Source organism: Ictalurus punctatus, chromosome 25, assembly GCF_001660625.3.
Source record: "Ictalurus punctatus breed USDA103 chromosome 25, Coco_2.0, whole genome shotgun sequence".
In the NCBI taxonomy this organism is placed as follows: Eukaryota; Metazoa; Chordata; class Actinopteri; order Siluriformes; family Ictaluridae; genus Ictalurus; species Ictalurus punctatus.
In genome coordinates, this window is record NC_030440.2 from 5,790,605 (window position 1) to 5,810,442 (window position 19,838).

The 19,838-nt window shown below is 38.8% G+C and overlaps 1 protein-coding gene across 5 annotated transcripts in view; it reads right to left on the reverse strand.

The window, feature by feature from the left end:
- Positions 1–19,413, reverse strand: part of LOC108258091 (1-phosphatidylinositol 4,5-bisphosphate phosphodiesterase beta-1) — a 112,933-nt gene extending 93,520 nt beyond the window's left edge. For 2 of the 5 annotated variants that reach the window (XR_006981014.2, XM_017456454.3), the window contains exons 1-2: positions 19,006–19,413; positions 10,605–10,682 (exon numbers count right to left, since the gene is read on the reverse strand). Coding sequence is in view for 4 of the 5 variants with exons in the window: in XM_017456454.3 (XP_017311943.2) it covers positions 10,605–10,682; positions 19,006–19,104 (177 nt within the window). In the remaining variant the exon portion in view is untranslated. The remainder of the gene's footprint in view (positions 1–10,604; positions 10,683–19,005) is intronic. The other 3 variants (XM_017456452.3, XM_017456451.3, XM_017456453.3) reach the window with 2 other exon arrangements.
- Between the last annotated feature and the right edge of the window lie 425 nt (positions 19,414–19,838).

Genomic DNA, 19,838 nt, shown 5'->3' on the forward strand with positions numbered 1-19,838 from the left:
CGCTGCTGTCTGATGCATCAGAGAGGAAATGAAAAGGAACTACATTCAGGGGATAAATCTGATGCCATCAGGCCAGTGCACAAATATGCCAGCAGAAATTCAGAGTGTATATACAGGACTAGAGTCAATGCCTATTTATTTCTTTCATTCTCCCTCTCGGTCTGTCTTTTCTGACAGATCATATGCATGTTAAGTAGATATTCCTCCTCCCTCACTATTTTCCATTGATGGAAAGGTGACCAGCAGTCTTGGCTTGTGCATCTCAATTTGAAGAGATTGGCTAAGGATTTACACTTTGTCCACTCCAATAATGCTGAGTGAGATTCAGGGGGGGCCTGTCTGGCTAATCAGAGAAAAAGTGCAGAGCTGGACAAATGCAGCCCTTTCAGCTGCTGGCCAAGAAAAGAAAGGAGGAAGTGGCAGAGGAAGCTGGGCCACAGTTATTAGTTCCAAGGGAAAGGAGGCTCATGTCCAAATTCTTGTAATGTATAAGGGGCATTAAGTGTTGAGCAGCACTATGAAACACTTTCTGCTCTTCGTCCAACTTTATATGCTCAGTCCAATTCAGACTCATTACTTTATGCACAGATCATCTTGGTGTCTTCCACAGTCCCGCTTATTTGCCTGGTTTTCTTTGTTCTAGTCCTAATTCTTGTTTTCATGGTTTTGGTTGTCTGTCTGCTCCTTTTTAAATAAAATCTGCATCTGCCTCCGTCCCCATTACATGACAATTATTAATTGCAGTTTAGAGAACTTGAACTAACACCTGAGAGTGGCCCATACAAAATCAAGTTGGAGTAATCACGTCCAATTAGAGTACATACAGAGCCTGAAATCTCAACATACAGTCATGTGAAAAAATAAGTACACCCCATGGAAATTGTTGGCTTTTTTTTTTTTACATATCTGTACAAGCAAACACTTGATCATTTTTGAAACAGTGCCTATTAATGAAGTTTATACTTGAACAAAACCATAAGGAAAAGAAACTTTTTCAATCATTTATTCAACAGAAATATCAATAGATGTGATATTCTTCTGTGGAAAAAGTAAGTACACTTTTGGCCTCAAAAGCTAGTATTGCCCCCTTTAGCAGGAATAACGTCTTGTAGGCAATACGTACAATTGTCCACCAGACTTGCTGAAATTTTTGACCACTCTTCCATGCAATTTTCTTTCAGTTGCAAGATGTTTGAGGGTTTTGTTGCATGTACTGCCAGTTTCAAATCCCCCCACAACATTTTAATGGGACTCAAATCCGGGCTTTGACTAGGCCATTCCATAACCCTCCATTTCTTCTTTTTGAGCCGTTCCTGGGTGGATTTGCTAGTGTGCATTATCCTGTTGAAAGTTCCACTTTCATTCAACTTAAATTATCTTTAAGCACTCTTACATATGATGCAGAATTCATAGTTGAATCAATGAATTCAAGCTGTCCAGTACCTGAGGCAGCAAAGCAACACCAATCCATTACATTTCCACCACCATAATCTCACCATAAAAAGAATGCAACACTTGTTATGCGTTGCTATGTTTATCCATTCGTCTCTAAAGGTTAAGTTCTCCCCACAGTCTCTTTACACAAATCACCTGCAATTTGTTATCAAAACTGGTACAACACCAATATTTGGATATTTTAGCAGGGCAAAATATATTTCTATGGCTAAAATGGTAGATTTGAAATCTGGAGACTAGATTCAATCACAAGTCTTTTTTTTTTTTTTTTTTTTTTTTTTTTTTTTTTTTTTTTTTTTTTTTACCCTTTAGGCTTTCCATAGTGGATATCTAAAAATAATCAGGGTGTTGGCTAAGATGATGGATATCCAATTAAAAAAGAACAGAGCATTGATTTTGTGGGCTGCCACTTATAAACATTCTTCCGATAACTGGCCTTCGCGACCATCTACTGGCCTAGGAGTTACAGTAAATAATCTGTAAATGACAAGTTGTGAGTGAGTAGAGAGACTCAGACCTCTCCCAGGGTTTTCATTTGATCACCATCAATTATTTCTTAGTTAGCAAATATTGCATTTAGCTACCAAATTTGTTTAATTTAATTGCAAAATTGCACCAAACATACACAAATGCACACAAACACACACCCTAGATAAGTAATAATTAGAATATTGGCATCCTTATCAATAACAGCCAATTATATTGCTTTCTTCTTCTTTACAGTAGCTCCAACCTTCTCTTGACAATGTAGGCCCTGACTTGTTCAATGTAAGTTAAGTACATTGAGACAATCTGTGTTTAAAAATTTGTATTCTGTTTCCTTCATTTTCACTCTATTCTCCGTGGAGTAACCAGCGAGTTATTTATGTGTTTGAACAAGCCATCTATTGAAAGTTGTTGTCTGTTGATGCAGTTATCAGTCTGTGGCTTTGGGTAGTATGCAAATAATTCAGGCAAATGCCTTGATGATACTTTTAGTCAGAAAGGAAGGTCTGTCTGCTTTATGCAAGTCTCAACAGTAACAGTAACATTTTTTTTAACACTAAAAAAAAAAGCTGCCATACTTACAGTTAGGAATTTCATAGAATTAAAGCCTATACTGAAAAATTATGTACTGCTAACAGAAATGTATTAGCCAGAGTTCCCTGATGAGTACAGATAAAAGGAATGCAAGAAAACTTGCACAGAGTCAATATAGATTCTTCCTTCTTCCTACTCCCTTCTTCAACTTTCCACAGTAAACTATTCACGTGAAAGCAAGGACTGCTTTCTGCTACTTCATAGGGCAAAACAATGACGCCAGAAAATATGTAGTTATTTTGTGATTAATGTAAACACTGCATGGAGTAGTGGCGTCACCTCTAAAATCACAGTTCATGGGATGTAGTGAGCATACAACTATGCACTGAATGCGCTGAGCCTTCAGTGATTACATAAGGACCAAATTGTCATTTTGATTAATATTTGATTCATTCTACAGCCTTAGGGATGAATCATTAAATAGTTTGGCTCTACTATTACATACACTCTAAATTAAAATGCTAAAACAGGAAACATAATTTACTGCAGTCATCTGTTGCTTAAATGTGGATTTTGCTAATGACTGTTTATGAGGCATTGTTTTGCAATTGCTGATAGAGTTTAAAAACTAATGTAAAAATCCCATAACCACTCCAGAGAAAACAAGACAAAAAAAAGCAGTGCCGCTAGAAGACTATGGGCCTGTTCACCCCGGGACGTTTTTCGCCGGGGTTTTTTGTGTTCAGAAATACCCCGATACACAAGGTGGCGCTGCACAACTTTCCGTTTCTGACACGCGCCCATCACTGAGAAGCAGAAGAGGGTCGGTATTTATTTTTCACACACTTTTTTACGAACTCGCTACAACACGTATGCACTTTTGTGAAATGTAAGATATTTGGTGATTTGGCCACTGCAACAAATACTTCTTTAAAGCTAAATCCTTAAACATTAATCCTTAAAGTTCTCATCTTAAACATTATACTGTTTTTAAATAAGAAATGATTTGAACTATATCAAGGTCACAGCAATAGCATTCACATACTTATGGGAAGACCCCGATTATTATTATTTATTTTTTTTAATCTATTTTGGGGGAAGGGGTTGGGTATAAAGCAGCTATTGTTGTACCCAAAAATGTAAATGTCCCTGCACATTGATGAAGTGTTGGCTATGAAGGTCTTTTTTGTGGTCAATATGATAATACAACAACGCAATAATGGGACACTTAACTATTTGAATAACAGGTCAAGAATACATATTAAGAGATGCACTGCTACAAAATTTCTCAGCCGATAATGATAACCGATGTTTCTGTGCAATATATACTAATTCAGCACAAAGGTGAGTAGGCAGCGTGGGCCGGGTGGAGCTAGGGGTGCGGTGGGGGATGGGGGGTGTTTCACTCGACAGTGAAACTTCTGCATCGTAAAATTTACTTCCGGTGTAAAATTTTAGCAGTGCAGAGATTACAGATATTACAAACTGCAGTTTTGTCATCATTCCACACAAGAGACATCTTTACACACAGCATGAAACCGATGTGTTTTCCCGCCCTCTTTTTATTGACAGGATATAATCGGCCCTGATCATCGGATGTTTTTAAACTATATGGCTGATTATCAGCCGATACATCTGTGCATCTATATATATATATATATATATATATATATATATATATATATATATATATGCCGGGTGCAAAATAAATACAATGGATTATGATTTGCAGGGACAAAGAAAAGAGACAAAGAAACAAACAATGCTACTTAGTGTAGAAAACAACACTGATAGTATTAAATGGATCATTTAGAATATATTCTTGCATTTCAGTGTTGACAAAAAAATCGCATAATACAACATAATAAATACACTTATATAGTATTTAGTGTGTAGTTCTGTATCTGGTGCTTTCAAAGGACATCTTGTTTATGTCTGTAGGCAGAAGGATTTATTAGCAGTGAGCATTTTATTTTTTGTCTGTCACTTATGCACTCTCAGTAAAATGGTGGGTGCTTGCATCTTTTCATCTTCTTTTCCGGCATCTTTTTCGTCGGTAAGACAGTTTTGTACTTGAACTTTTATGTAACTTCAGCGGCTCTGGGCATGTGAACAAAAGTGCGAATCTCATTGGTTAGCCATGTTTTTTGACATGGCGCGTCAAAAAAACAAACAAACCCCTCGACTGTAAAAAACGCCACACGTTTTACGCCTTGGTGTGAAAACTCCTGGTGTGAACACGGCTTAAGACACCATTATCGGCTCAAGAAACCAGCTCAAACTTGTAAGATGTGCTGTTTACATACCACCATGCTGTTTTCAGTGACACTCTGTACCAGCAGTATGGCCAGTCCACCTTAGACAAACAGGACTTCTAAGGCCATACTTAGCAGAAATGTTCTTACCAGTTTTTAGTCCTATTTTAGTCATTTGTTTTGCTTTTATTTGACATATATCATCATTAAGGATGCAAAGCTAGTGATGGCAGGTGTGTTTCTGTACTCATGCTAATTTTAAGACACTTGAAGCACTCCTGAAAAGGTGCTCTAAAGAAAATGTGAATCATTGGGAACTCTTAAGACTATATTATGAAGTCAAACTCCAAAAACGCTAGAACACATGTTTACTCTATCATATACGGTGGATATAAAAAAGTCTACACACCCCTTTTAAAATAGCAGGTTTTTGTTATGTAAAAAAAAATTAAACCAAGATAAATCATGTCAGAACCTTGTGTTGTTTTTTTTTACCTTTATTTTAAAAAATGTAACTATTAATTAATGTTAAAAACAATAAGAATCATTTTAGGGTGGGAAAAATGAAAAATAAAAAAATGTACAATAACCTGGTTGTATAAGTGTGCACACCCCTAATCTAATATGTAGTTGAAGCACCATTAGATTTTATCACAGCATTCAATATTTTTGGGTAAGTTTTTGGGCACATCAGTTTGGCACAACTTGATTTAGCAATATTTTGCCATTCTTCCATGCAAAATCATTCTAACTGTCAAATTGGCTGGGCATCTCCTGTCCACAGCCCTCTTCAGGTCACCACACAGATTTTTGATTGGATTTATGTCTGGACTCTGGCTGGGTCATTACAAAACCTTGAATTTGTTTTGATGAAGTCATTCCTTTGGAGGTTTGCTTTGGGTCTTTGTCATGCTGAAAGGTGAAATTCCTCTTCAGCTTAAGTGTTTTAGCAGAATCCTTAAGATTTTGCACCAAAATTGACTGGTATTTGGAGTTATTCATTATTCTTTCCATCCTGATTAAAGCGCCAGTTCCACCTAAAGAAAAACAGTCCCATAGTATGATGTTGCCACCACCATGTTTCCCTGTGGGAATGATGTTCTTTTGGTGATTATGGTGAAAAAGGTCAACTTTCGTCTGTTTATGTTGCCATTGATTTGTGAAGGTTAACATATTAATTTAACAGCTCAGTGTTAAGTTTACAATTGCAATTTCTGAACACTGCCACATTCCCAATTATAAAAGGGTGTGCACATTTATGCAAGCTGGGTATACATTTTTTATTTTTCCCGTAAAATGATTCATATTGTTTTTCACTTTAATTAATGGGTAAAATTTCACAACGAAGGTAGAAAAGGTTCTGACACGATTTATCCTTTTTGTTTTGTTTTGTTTTTTGTTCTGTTTTGTTTTTTTTTTACATGTCAAAAACCTTCCATTTTAACATATCCACTGTATTCAACAAATCTGTTTCTATTTATCTCCTTTTTTTAAACACATATTTTCTTTGGGGGGGGGCAGTGGTGGCTTAGCGGTTAAGGCTCTGGGTTACTGATCGGGAGGTTGGGGGTTCAAGCTCCAGCACTGCCAAACTGCCACTGTTCAGCCCGTGAGCAAGGCCCTGAACCCTCTCTGCTCCAGGGTCGCTGTATCATGGCTGACCCTGCGCTCTGACCCCAGCTTCCTGACAGGCTGGGGTATGCGAAGAAAACAATTTCACTGTGCTCTACTGTATGTGTAACCAATAAAGACTCATTATCATTTATCAGTACACAAACTTTTCCATTTCATTTAAAATTGCATGCAAGGTTAATCAGTGCCACAAAGTCATGACTAAATATTACTCAGAGCAGTGGCTTGTTTCAGGATGTTCATGCTGTGACTGTTCAGTGCAGTACAACGTGATTGGGTGATCCAGGCCAGACCCTAGAGAACACCCTAGAGAGCATGGAACTGAGTCCTGCTTCTGAGGAATCTGTGGTATGTAGCTGCACTGAAGGCCATAGGGCTGCTTTAGACATGCGCGTGCGCACACACACACACACACACACACACAGAGCCAGTCACTCACAGCTAGTAACTCAGACATGTACATTAAATATCCTAATGTATACAAATGCACTGTCAGTCATATGATATCTGCAGATAAATATATTCACAGATGCATGTAAATCCGTGCAAGAATATTTCTCTATATTAACAGAATCCTGTCATGATTCAATACCAATGCTTTAGGACTACATGTGCACTTGAAGTTTTTGAGGGTAAAGCAAAAAGATCCAGAACAGTTATCACTATCAAATATCACTATTTTCACTGTCAAACGTTGAAGAACAGCTTGAGTTTGAATCATTTTTAACAACTTTAAGGAAGGAGAAATTTACTTCTCAAATGGAAAAGCCTGCCGAAGTATTCATTTTGCCAGCATATTTTTTTGATGGTCGGTATTTTTGATGGGTCTTTCATGATGAAGTCATTAATGAGTAGCGACTTGAAACTATGAACTATGACAATATATCTTTCTGTTCCCTTTATAGGATTGGCAATAAAAATGTCAAGAATGTTGGCATGGATATCTTAATTATGTAGTAGAAAAAGAAAGAAGACTTCATTGACAGGGATGCCATACAAGCTTTTCTAGTTCATTCAATTAAGTTGCTCGTCAACAGACTGGAAAATATTCAACATAAATTTGTCTGCATTTCTTCACTGATTGTTGACACACTGCCCTAAATTCTGGGCCAAAGTCTGCTTAATTAAGCTTATGCCAACATACTTAAAGCTGTATTGTGTGATATTTAAAAAAAAAAAAAAAAAAAAAAAAAAAAAAAAAAACGTGTTGAATTTTCTTTAAATTCTGAAAGCCATTGATTGTTCTGATTTAAAAATCACCGGAACTGTCCCCGGCATTTTACTTAATACTGTCAAAGAGCTAACGTTCAAATTATAGTGAGTACTCAGAAGAACGTGGTCACAGCTTTACACACAAGGAATACAGAGCAACTGATATCTCTTGTGCACTTTTCTGGCTACAACCTTCCGAATGTTGAATGTTGCAATCTGATTGACTCAGACTGACTTAAGTGAACCAGCATCCAGCACGTAAACAGACTGTTGATTACTATGAACTGTTAACAAATTTAACCGGTAACAATTAACTTTTTGAAGCAAAATAGTCTCTGGATTAAAAAAAAAATTCAATGAATACTGTCTTGTTTAAAATGAGTGTTTACAACAGGCTGCAGGAAAAATCTGTCACACGATTCAGATTGCTTCTTCATATAAAAGTAGGAAATTATTGGCATTGTTTACTGACAAAATTGTACCGGACTTGCAAGACTAAGAAGAACATAACCGCCTCTGCTTTCTGCCTGAGAGGGATTGCAGTCACTCTCTCCACGTTTGATCAGAGTGATAACAGCCAATCGTAGGAGGTTTTTAACTCATGTACACTGCATGATCAGTAGATGAAAATGAAGTAGTGGATGGCTTCATGTGTATCAGAAGAAGCATGTGCTGGCCTTCACCCCTACCAGATGGGTAGGTGTCAGGCGAAAAGTGGACACTCAGATAGTAGGTAGGAATTGGCTAAGACTAAACTGTGAAAAAACTGAGTAAAAATAAAAAAAGAACCAAATGTGTTAATCTATAGCAGGCTGAGACATCACTACATGTCTGTCAATTATTTTGCACGTGCACAGTGCTTAGTGGGCAGGAAGGCAGATTGGCTAATTTTCCCTTATGAGTGAATGAGTGAGTGTGTGAAAGCTTGCATCCCGTAAGGGGTGAAATCTCCAGCATTTCACCCAGCATTACCGGGACAGGATCTGGATCTATCGCCACCCTGACCAGGCTAAAGAGGTTACTGAAAGTGAGTGAGTGAGGAGGAAAGCCCAAACATAAACATCTGTGTAGCTTTTCATTGCTGGAAAGAGCTGAGGGTGAGGAAGGACATGAAAATCTACCCCTGTGGAGAAGTAATTATTTTGCTAGTATAATATTATTTTTGGCATCATTTGTTATTGTTCCAAACAGTATGCCCTTGTACTGTAGCTACTGCCCATCTGTATGTTAGCCAAATAATCAGAGCTGCAATGTTGTCTTACACCATGTTAGATAGCTGTGTGTGTAATTTTTGTTATCTAAACATTTGACTGTGAGTGGAAGAGGTTTTCAGCAGAGATCTGATGGGAGGATGTGGAAATAAGGCTGTTTGTTGCTCATGCTAACATTCAGCAGAATCGCACAGTACAACACAAAGGCACAGAGCAGTTTATTTCTAGTCAAAGATAAACAGCAACATGATCAGCATCCTAATGACAGTGTAAAATAAGGCTAACATAAGAAAACTGACAAAAAATATGACACTGCTGCCCAGTCACCCCAAACTTACTCAGCAAGCTTTTCAGTCAGGACTTTGCTTCAGAAATGTAGGTGTCCCCAAACCTTCTTTGGATAGTGTAGTTGTAAACAAACAAACAGACAGATAGACATAAACAATTGACAAAAACAAGATTTGTTATGTCTGGGTTGGAGTTATGATCTCCAGATGATTCTACCTCTTTAGGCTATTTCTGTTGTGATACGGCGTTTGAATCAGGCAGAGCCAATCAGAAACACTGCCACAGGGAAATCTCAGAATGATCTCATCCTGCCTATCTGGTAGAAGTGAACGAATGCTGATATGAATAGGCGTGCAAAAACAGTTGGTCTTGGAATGCTTTGGAGTCACATTCCAAACATGGTCAGTTCTACAGTTAACACAACACGTCCATCAGTAACTAGCTAGATTTAGTATAGGAAAATGTTTCATGTAGAGATAAACGGTACACCACCCAGCATCAAAACCATTAGCAACCTCTTCAGAGTATAAGACTGTGCTCTCTCTCTCATGCTCTCTCTCTCTCTCTCTCTCTCTCTCTCTCTAAGTATCCATATCTTTCTACAATAACCTGTTAATCATACACAGCTTCATATGTCTCTTAGAAAACAGAACACACCTTCTGCAGTTCAAAAGTACCTTCACAAGGACAATTTTATTATTCCAGCTCTGTAGTCCAGCACACTGGACTTGAAGTAAAACAATGACTATGGAGTTAAGGAGCAGAATACCAGCTTTAATTCACTGATATATGCATCTTTGGGGGACTCATAATGGGAATCAGGGACACAGAGTATAAGCTAATAACTAAATTTCCATAAGTACTTTATATAACTGTCAAGTCACGGGGATGGTGGGAATGTCAACATGTAAATTGCGAGAAAAAAACTCTACTGTACAACTATAACAGTGCTGTAATTATACATAGAAAGCCTTCCAATGGTTCCACCATGTTCAGAAACATCCTCATTGTATTTTGATTCATGACATTTCTCATAGACATGATTGAAGGCACAACAAGCCATGACGTGACGATATTATAGTATTAACTTACATTGTCAACAGTTTAGTCAGCACTATTTGTCCCAGCCAGTCACTGTGCTTATTGCAAAGGACAAACAGGTGGATGAATAAAGCTAGTTTACACTAGTTTGCACTATCACAACAAAGCTCTACCCATTAGCAGATTTCCTCCATTTAATTGAGTCTCTCTGTTTCAGCAACATGATCATCTAGTTCAACCTGTCCCATTACTACCTCTAGAGAGATCAGACTCTGTCAAGGGAGATCGGTTCAGTGGCTTGCTCTGAACTCCTTTGCTACAGTGTGATTTGTTATAAGGAACAGATCATTCTTCTCAGATCATCACCCACAAGAGTTATGCTCAGAAATGCATAGTGACATAACCGTATTAGTGAAGGCAGGTTTGTGATATTGCTGGATATTTCTGAGCTATAGTTATGTGAAAATCATCCAAAGTTAATGCACTTTACCTTATTCTGATCAGTCCAGTACAAGAAGTAGCCTTTGGGGTCAACCCGTAATGTCACAGGAGTCACAGTGGTGGAGTCCTGTAAGCACAAAGAGACAAACAGGAAGTTTAAGGACAGTGGATAGATTAGAAGCAGATAGGGATTTTTTTTTTTTTTTTTTAATGCAGATAATTTGTACTCATTTAAAGCCAGGCTTGTGCGTGTGTGTCGGGGGACAAGTTGATGTCACCCTAACTCTTTTTTTTTTTTTTTACTACATACTTTCAGGGAGTTAATTTAAGTGCAAAAATTGTCACTGCAGTAGATTTGCTGCACGTTTTTAAGAAATGGGTGCGCTAAATATCTCATTAGACAATCTTAGAGTTTGTATTGGAATCTATATTGAACTTGTGACAGGCAAATATTATTGTGCCATAAAATATAAGAGCCAATCATGTTTTAATATGCTAATTAAGGCAATGCAATCACGGTTTCGATGTGAATAGTGCAGTCTATGTTCACGCACTTTGCATATTCATAGAATCTGGATTTCTGGTTGAAAATAAGTGTAGGGGCTTATGAACCTTATCATGTTGAAATTTTTTGGCAGAACGGCAAATAACATATTATTCTACGTTGAAAGATATGCCTTTTAAAAACAAGTTACGGGTCCCTTCAGTGATAATGATAAAACTTACAAAGATGAGAGAAAATAACCAGTTTGTAAGTGGATCGGTGTAAGTAGAAAGGCGGTGAGAGAGAAGCTTGGGATCCCATGCAAGGAAGCATGTTTTGAATGAAATAAACCACCCCAGTGTGACCTTTGTCTGATGCCAGCCTATGATATCATCAAAGCTGAGATCTCACGATATGGCATACCATATTGCCTTGCCAGATTGAGCACCATTATCTAGCAACCAAATATATAATTGAATGCTTCCACTGAAAAATAACCACTTCTTTTCATTTGGGTTGCAGTGATGTGATCTGATGTTCTGGTCTCTGACAGTCACAGAAAAACACCTGCAAGAGCTGAGGTGATCTGATGGAACAAAACAGAATAGTTCAAAACACTGAGCTGTTGCCGTTAAAAGTATATCTAACTGACAATGGTGGCTATAAAAATCTACTCAACTCCACGGTGTTGCTTGGTGGCTCATTTACTACCTCTGGAATGCTACCTTGAGGCTAACGTAGTTTTCACTAGAAAATACTCCCACAACAGCACTGTTGTTTACTGGTACTTTCGAATCACCAGACAGAGTAAGCAGGCTAGATTTGCAACTCAATCCTTTTCCACTTTTAATTTCCTGCATTAAAACACAGATAACAATGCTCAGTGTAGCCTTCCTAGAGCAGACTGAATGATTCTATTTTGGGTAACACGGTTCACTTACACACATCCATAATGAGACAAGGGAGGAGAGATAAAGTTGGCGACGGAGTGAGTGTCGAGTTAACTGATCCTTCTGATACAGTGTGGGAATTCAAAGAGGCGAGCTGCAGTTGTTTTTGCTAGAGGGGTTCCAACATGTAGGCAGCTACATAGGAAATCAATCTCTCTATCTGAAAGCAGAGCACTAGGCAATTACATTGGCTGCTTCTTATTGGGGAGGCACTGAATAACCAAAGCCCCAGAGACTGTCATAGTGCAATGAATAATCACGCTTTTGGGAAGGGACTGAAAGCTGTATAGGCCAATTATTAACATCCTCTGACTATAAGATGACACTCTCCATGATGCACATTGAGTGGCCCATGGTGTTACATTCAACTCACATGCTGAGCTCAAGCTAACTGTTCTGACTGAGAACCCCCCCCCCCCCCCCCCCAAAAAGAAAAAAGCATTTAAACAGTATTGAAATTGTCATAATCAACAACAAATTATCGTCCAATTATCATACCACTATCAATCATTTTATGTGGTTCATTCCACTGAACACGCAGCAGTATGTGCCCAGCATGTGTCACTACAGGCACATCTAACAAAATCCAGCAAAAGCACCTTTCACACACCAAAAAGGCAAGAATGAAAACTAAAGTGTGGAGCGGTGAAAAGGAAAGGGGGAAAGAGTACACAGGACTCACAGGACATTGTCAAATGTTTGACAAAGGGGAAATTTTGGAAAAAAGCTGCTGGATATGTGGTTTGGAGTGGCGCCATAGGAGGGCCCACGCCCATCGGCATGCTGGGAAAACAGGGAAAGAACCGAGTGCCAAGGATCAGGCCAATGGCGTTCTACCACTCAAGCACCAAAGGCTGATGGACATCTGTACACACACAAACACACACACACACACACACGCACACTGATACACACAGAAATCCAGGAAAGGACACTGGGAAAGAACATCATGTATGCACAATTTACAACTTCCTTTTGCTGTTTTGGTGTATCTCTGCTGAATGCTTTCTGTTTCGGTCAAAAGCTAAATCTCCTGCTCACATGCTACACAGGAAATACATCAGACATATGACAACTCGTACAACTACAAACACTTTCAGGGGGCACTGGGTAAAATTAGCGCGCTAGTGGTTACAAGATGAAGTATAATATCTTTGGCAGTATTTGCTTCCTCTTTGAATTCACCTCCCATGAAACATCCCAATGATTTTTTTGGCCAGCATTATTCATTCAGTCATTTTCAGTAAGCGAATTTATCCTGGTCACAGTGGATCCGGACCCTGTTCGGAAACACTGGACACTGGATATACCCTGGATGGGACACCAGTCCATTGAGGGATACTACACACACACACACACACAAACACAGACTCATTCATAACTAGTGGCAATTGAGACTATCCGATCCACCTACCAGCATGTTTTTGGAAGGGGAGAGGAGAACCAAGAGGAAACTCACACGAATACAGAGAGAACAAGTGAAACTCAGCATAGTATGTAAATCAATCTCAGGATTGATCCAGGAACCCTGGAGCTGTGAGGCAGCAACACTACCTGCACCACCATGCTGTCCTTGACCATCAGTAATTCAATCCAATTTATTTGTGGCAAAGACTTTATTAGCTTTGTTACCTATCTCACTAGCTAGCTTATAATTAAGCAATACCGCACAAGCAAGAGTCCAGTTATACTGAGTATTAGCTATTGCATAAAAGCAATGTTGCACTGGTATGCGGAATATTTTGGTGGCTTAGAGGTTAAGGCTCTGGGTTACTGATTTGATGGTCGGGGGTTCAAGCCCCAGCACTGTCAGGCTGCCACTGTTGGGCCCTTGAGCAAGGCCCTTAACCCTCTCTGCTCCAGGCTGAAAATGGTTTCAGTGAGACTGTTGCTAGAATTGGAATTGTATGTGGTGAACGCAGACCAGCAGAGTAATATACACAGTGAAACCTCAACCAATCAAACTAGTGGACCGGAAATAACTGTTGTATAATCACCACCGAGTTGTTGTTATTCTCATATCTGATTGGTCAGAAGGTGTTGATTAATTTTCTATATCAGCAGCTATGTAGTTCTGAATGTAATTCAAATCATGTCTTTATTAATACTTTCATTCCAATACGTTGCTTCGATTGTAACAACTCATTCACATGGTGAAAGCTCCACATAATCTAAGTTTAATAATAAGCACAAAAAAAGCACGTTATTTAACAAAGAAAAACTGCTGATATTATGAAGTTTCCAGTTGATGTGAGATGCTTATTTAACATTTATGGAAGCAGTCTTGTTGTTTAAATGCAAAGCTTCTATGCTTGGCAGGTCTGAAATGGTCATGTGAATATTTATTTTTTGTATTTTCCATTTCATCCATGCCCCACCTACAATTGCTCTGAAATACAATCTACCCCAGATACACACACATATACCCAGCATTAGCTCACAAATTGCATCTTAACAATGTAACATGGAAGACATTTGCACAACGTCACAATGTCACTCAGTGGTAATCCATTTTATTAATAGTCTGCTTTTAATAGCTTAGATATGTAATTTGGTGACTGTGCTGACTATTGGTGTACCCAAATTATTCAGATTGAACAGAAAATGCGTCCTAAATGACAACAAAAACATAAATGTACTCAGCTTTCTTTTGTTTTGCTTCGTTTTTTAAGAAAAAATGCCAAGAAACAAATATTGCCAGATTTGGAGAGAGATCCCACCAGACAAAAAAATGTTTTAGGCAAAAGTATGTGCAAAAGTATGTGAACCTCTAGGATTAGCAGTAAATTTGAAGGTGAATTTAGAGTCAGGTATTTTCAATCAATGGGATGACAATCAGGTGTGTATGAGCACCCTATCTTATTTCAAGAACAGGGATCTATCAAAGTCTAATCTTCACTACACCTTTGTGGAAGTGTATAATGGCGAGGATATTTCTGAGGACCTCAGAAAGAGTTGTTGGTGCTCACCAGGCTGGAAAAGTTTACAAAGTTTGGACTCCACCAATCCACAGTCAGACAGATTGTGTACAAAGGGAGGACATTTAAGACCTTTGTTACCCTCCCCAGGAGTGGTCGACCAAGAAAGATCACTCCAAGAGCAAGATGTGTAATAGTCTGCAAGGTCACAAAGGAACCCAGGGTAATTTCTAAGCAACTAAATGCCTCTCTCACATTGGCTTATGTTAATGTCCATGAGTCCACCATCAGGAGATCACTGAACAACAATGGTGTGCAGGGCAGGGTTGCAAGGAGATAACCACTGCTCTCTAAAAAGAACATAGCTTCCTGTCTGGAGTTTGCTGAAGATCATGTGGACAAGCCAGAAGGCTACTGGAACAATATTTTGTGGATTGATGAGACCAAAATATTTTTTTTGTTTTAAATTAGAAGGGTTATATTTGGAAAGAGGAAAACACTGCACTCCAGCATAAGAACCTTATTCCACCTTTGAAACCTGGTGGTCATAGTATCATGGTTTGGGCCTGTTTTGCTGCATCTGGGCCAGGATGACTTGCAATGACTGATGGAACAATGAATTCTAAAGGAAAATATCAGGACATCTGTCCATGAACTGAATCTCAAGAGAATGTGAGTTATACAGCAAGACAACAACCCTAAGCACACAAGTAATTCTATCAAAGAACAGCTAAAGAAGCATAAAGTTAATGTTTTGGAATGTCAAAGTCAAAGTCCTGACCTTAAGCCAATAGAAATGTTGTAGAAAGACCTGAAGCAAGCAGTTCATGTGAGGAAACCCACCAACATCCCAGAGTTGAAGCTGTTTTGTACTGGGGAATGGGCTAAAATTCCTCCAAACCGGTGTGCAGGACTGATCAACAGTTATTTTCCTCAAAAAATAAATGACCAAGTATGATATTTTTCTTGGTTGTTTAATTGGGTTCTCCTTATCTACTTTTAGGACTTGTGTGAAAATCTGATGATGTTTTAGGTCATATTTATGCAGAAATATAGAAAATTCTAAAGGGTTCACAAACTTTCAAGCACCTGATCTCTGCTGGATCCCCCAAATATAAGCTTAATTAAAAAAAAATACAAAAAATAAAAATAACTAAACTAATTAACTAAATAAAAATAAAAAAATATTGTGAACTTGTATGTTCAGTGAGTGTGTATTTCATACAGGCATTATGTTTATGTTTATGAACCTAGGAACCTGAATCAGCATACAATTTTATTTTTTATGCAGCTATGTTTTTTTTGTTTGTTTGTTTGTTTTTTGCTTGTTTGTTTGTTTTACAAAAAAAAAAAAAACCAATGCAATTGATTCTGTCATTTTTTGTTCTTTCTGAGCAAGAGAGTGAAGTGAAGTGACCATGCCAGGAGTGTCTATAGCCACATTGACAGGAAGAACAACACAACATAGACACAACCAAGGAGTTCATTATAGACTTCAGTTATTCCAGGTATACATTATATGTGCTCGCTAATTGTGATAGCAAGTCAATACAAATTGTTGTACCAGCCCACCATATACTGTATATCAGTTGTTCAATAAACATTCATCTTCATAAAGACCTCATTCACAGGCCAATATATTTTCAATTCTGTTAAAGTACTAATTTCCTATTTTGACTCACCAACAATTTTCGGCTATTTGACAAATATAAAAATGATCCATTGATCTGTTCAGCTTTCTAGATTTTGAATAATCATGGGGCAGTGTGCTCAGCACCCCACTTAGCTTCCATAAAGTTGTTTTTGAACATAATGGACAAAAATAGGAACTATCTAGTGAGCCACTGGGGAAGGAATCAAGCCTCCTTATGCATGTGGGAAGAGCAGCATACATGACAGTTATTGACAAGGTTGCTATGATCGCAGTTTTTTGTCAAGATAGGCTAATTTGAAAATAATCTGCAATCTGCAAGAGCCTGTTTCATAGCAAATATTCTGTATGAAATCTAATGAATTTCTGCAAATGAAGGCAAAATGCAGATAGTGATGCTATCTATGATGATCAGAACCATTTCTATTATAAAATATTGCAAAGCAGTGGCATAGATAATGGCAAATGCAAATGGTGCAGTGGGTAGCATTGCTGTCTCACAGCTCCAGGATCCCTGGATTGATTCTGAGCTTGTTCTCCATGTGCATGTGGGTTTCGTCCAAAATTTCTGTTTTCCTCTCACCTCCCAAAAACATGCACTATGGTGGATTGGGTATACTAAATTGCCCATGGGTGTGAATATGTGTGTGTGTGTGTGTGTGTGTGTGTGTGTGTGTGTGTGTGTGTGTGTGTGTGTGTGTGTGTGTGTGTGTGTGTGTGTGTGTGTGCATGGTACCCTGCGATGGACTGGCATCCCATCCGGGGTGTGGTACCACCTTCCTGGGATGGGCTCCGGATCCACCAGTATAAAGCAGTTATTGAAAGTGAGTGAGTAATATACTGCAAAGATTGGGACAGGGAAAAGATAGATGGAACAGATAATATATGTACATTATAAATTCCTGTACAGCGTGGTGACCTTGTTTCCCTTTCAAAGGCTGAGAAAAAGAATAAAAATGTTTCACTTGACCCCTTGAATTTTTGGGTTAGTTTCAGGTCTTTTAGTGAACCTGATAAACATGGTTTATCCTAGGACTTAGCTCTTCTGTGTGTGCCTTGGCGGTGAGATGAAACACACCTACTGTACATCTAATTCTGTACCAAATGAGCTGCTAGACTGTATGCTGGTACGATGCATGTATATTACTCCTATGATGAGATTACTCTAAAAAATAAATCCCTAGATTATAGCCTATGGCGTAAATCAAGAGTGATATGTCCGTCCTCATTACTATCCTCCTGCACTACCAAAATCTATAGTCACTTGGTGTTGCTGCAGACTAATCACATAATAAAGTGTGTACGACTTGATGCTGCATCCTCATATCTTTGTCTCCAGTTCTCCAGAATTTGCTGAATAGCTTGATTTTGCAGAGCTCCAGATACTGGCCTGTTGTATAATTATCAGTCCAGACTGTGCGAGACAAAGATGCGCAAGCTAAGCAAACAATCATGGTGGATTACTATTCTGTCTGGGTCTATTACGTCTTCACTTGTATTCATACACTTCTCACCTCTCGCGGTGCGACTGGATAATAATTCACATTCAGCAATCGATGAATTTGAACAACCAGTCAGCGGCGGAAGAGGAACTTGTAGGAGTACCAGTGGGGAGAGGGGGATGTGTATGTGTGTGTGTGTATGTGTGTGTGTGTGGGGGGGGGGGGGGGGGGGGGGGGGCTTATGCGCCGTTCCCGTCTGGTTTATGTTCGCCTTAGGAGCAAGTGATGGCAAAAGTCACTCCATTCACTAAAACACAACCCAGTCCACTGAATGTGTCTCTCAGCCTAGTTTACAAGAACTGTTCCTGTAACTCCGACTTTAATGCCCAGTCTAACACCATGAGCACATCTGTAATCCGCAAACATGCAGTACATCTGTTTTGATTCGTGTTTACAATCAGAAAATATTAAAGGCGGTTGCAAAATATTAGGAAACGTGCAAATTTTAGTCTAATTTGCGTAAATGAAACGCAATTGATTCTGCTTGCATCAGTGTTTCCCAATCCCAGATGTGATCTATTCACGTTGTGTAAACTGACACATGCTTGTACATTGCAACAGACTGTAAACAAACAAACAAACAAAAACAAATACATTTGCACATATTTAGGCAACAAAGTAGCCTGCAAACGCCTAATGCACACCTTCCGGTTACTGACCAACAGCTGACCAACTTGTAGCCTGCTGAGGCTTTGTGCCTAAAATGCGCACAGCGCCTTGTTTTATTCTTAGATTGTCCATCAGAAGGTGTAAAGTATCCAAGTTACTACAACTCTTACAGCCTGTATGACCTGCCTACAGAGAACAGCCGCACGGCTCGGAGTTTTAGTAGCCTGTCAGTTAGTACACAAGAAAAGCCGCAACAGATGAGACCGCATCCGCTCCACCATCCACTGTCAAGCCGTCCTAACCAAACCCGAGCATTAATCAGCGGCTAGTACTTACATCCTCCCATTTCATGAATTTGTTTCCTTTTCTCAAACTCTCCGGTACGGCCACGGGTTTGAGCTGGAGCGCGTGAACTCCCGGCTGTGGCCCCGCCATCTGAGTGCGCCGACTCTTACTGCAAACGCACAACTGTCAGTTTACCGTTCAATGTAAAAAATAAAATAAAATAACAATTCTAAAAAATAATAATAATAATAATAATAAAAAAAAAACTCAAAGCATTTTTTAAAAAGTGGATTTTAGTGCCAGTCCGTAGGAAACTGAAGCGCGTTACTGTCCATATTGCACCAGCTCCGTGCGCTTCAGTTGGGCTATTGGACAGGAGTGGGAGAGGATGACGGTTCACACGCTGTCTCGCTGTTTTGTGCTCCGAGTGCAGAACTAAAGCAGTTGGGAGAGTGAATGAACGCGCGCTTCCATTTATGAAGAGTGAACGCTGCATGGCTCGCGCGCTCTGGGATGTGGCGCCGCCCCGCGTGAGAACACGCGCATCCCGGTCCAGCAGGTATCCAAGCATATCAACACATGGCTTTCTCAATTATGAAAAAGAACTGGAAATTGAATGTGTATTTTATTTGAAATTTAATTATTTAAATATCAAAGTGTTCTGTAGCTATATAGATATATATATATTGTTCTAAATACCGCCATGCAACAGGAAAGCTGTTAAAACATGCAACTTGTATTTTTTTAAAAAAAAGGCATTTATGTTTAAAATATTTTGTGTAAAATACTTTTTTATATTTAAAGTTTTGTTGTTTTGTTTTGTTTTTGTTTTTTTGCTTGTTTTTTTTTTGTACTTTAGTCTGCATTTGTAGCCTCTCCATTGC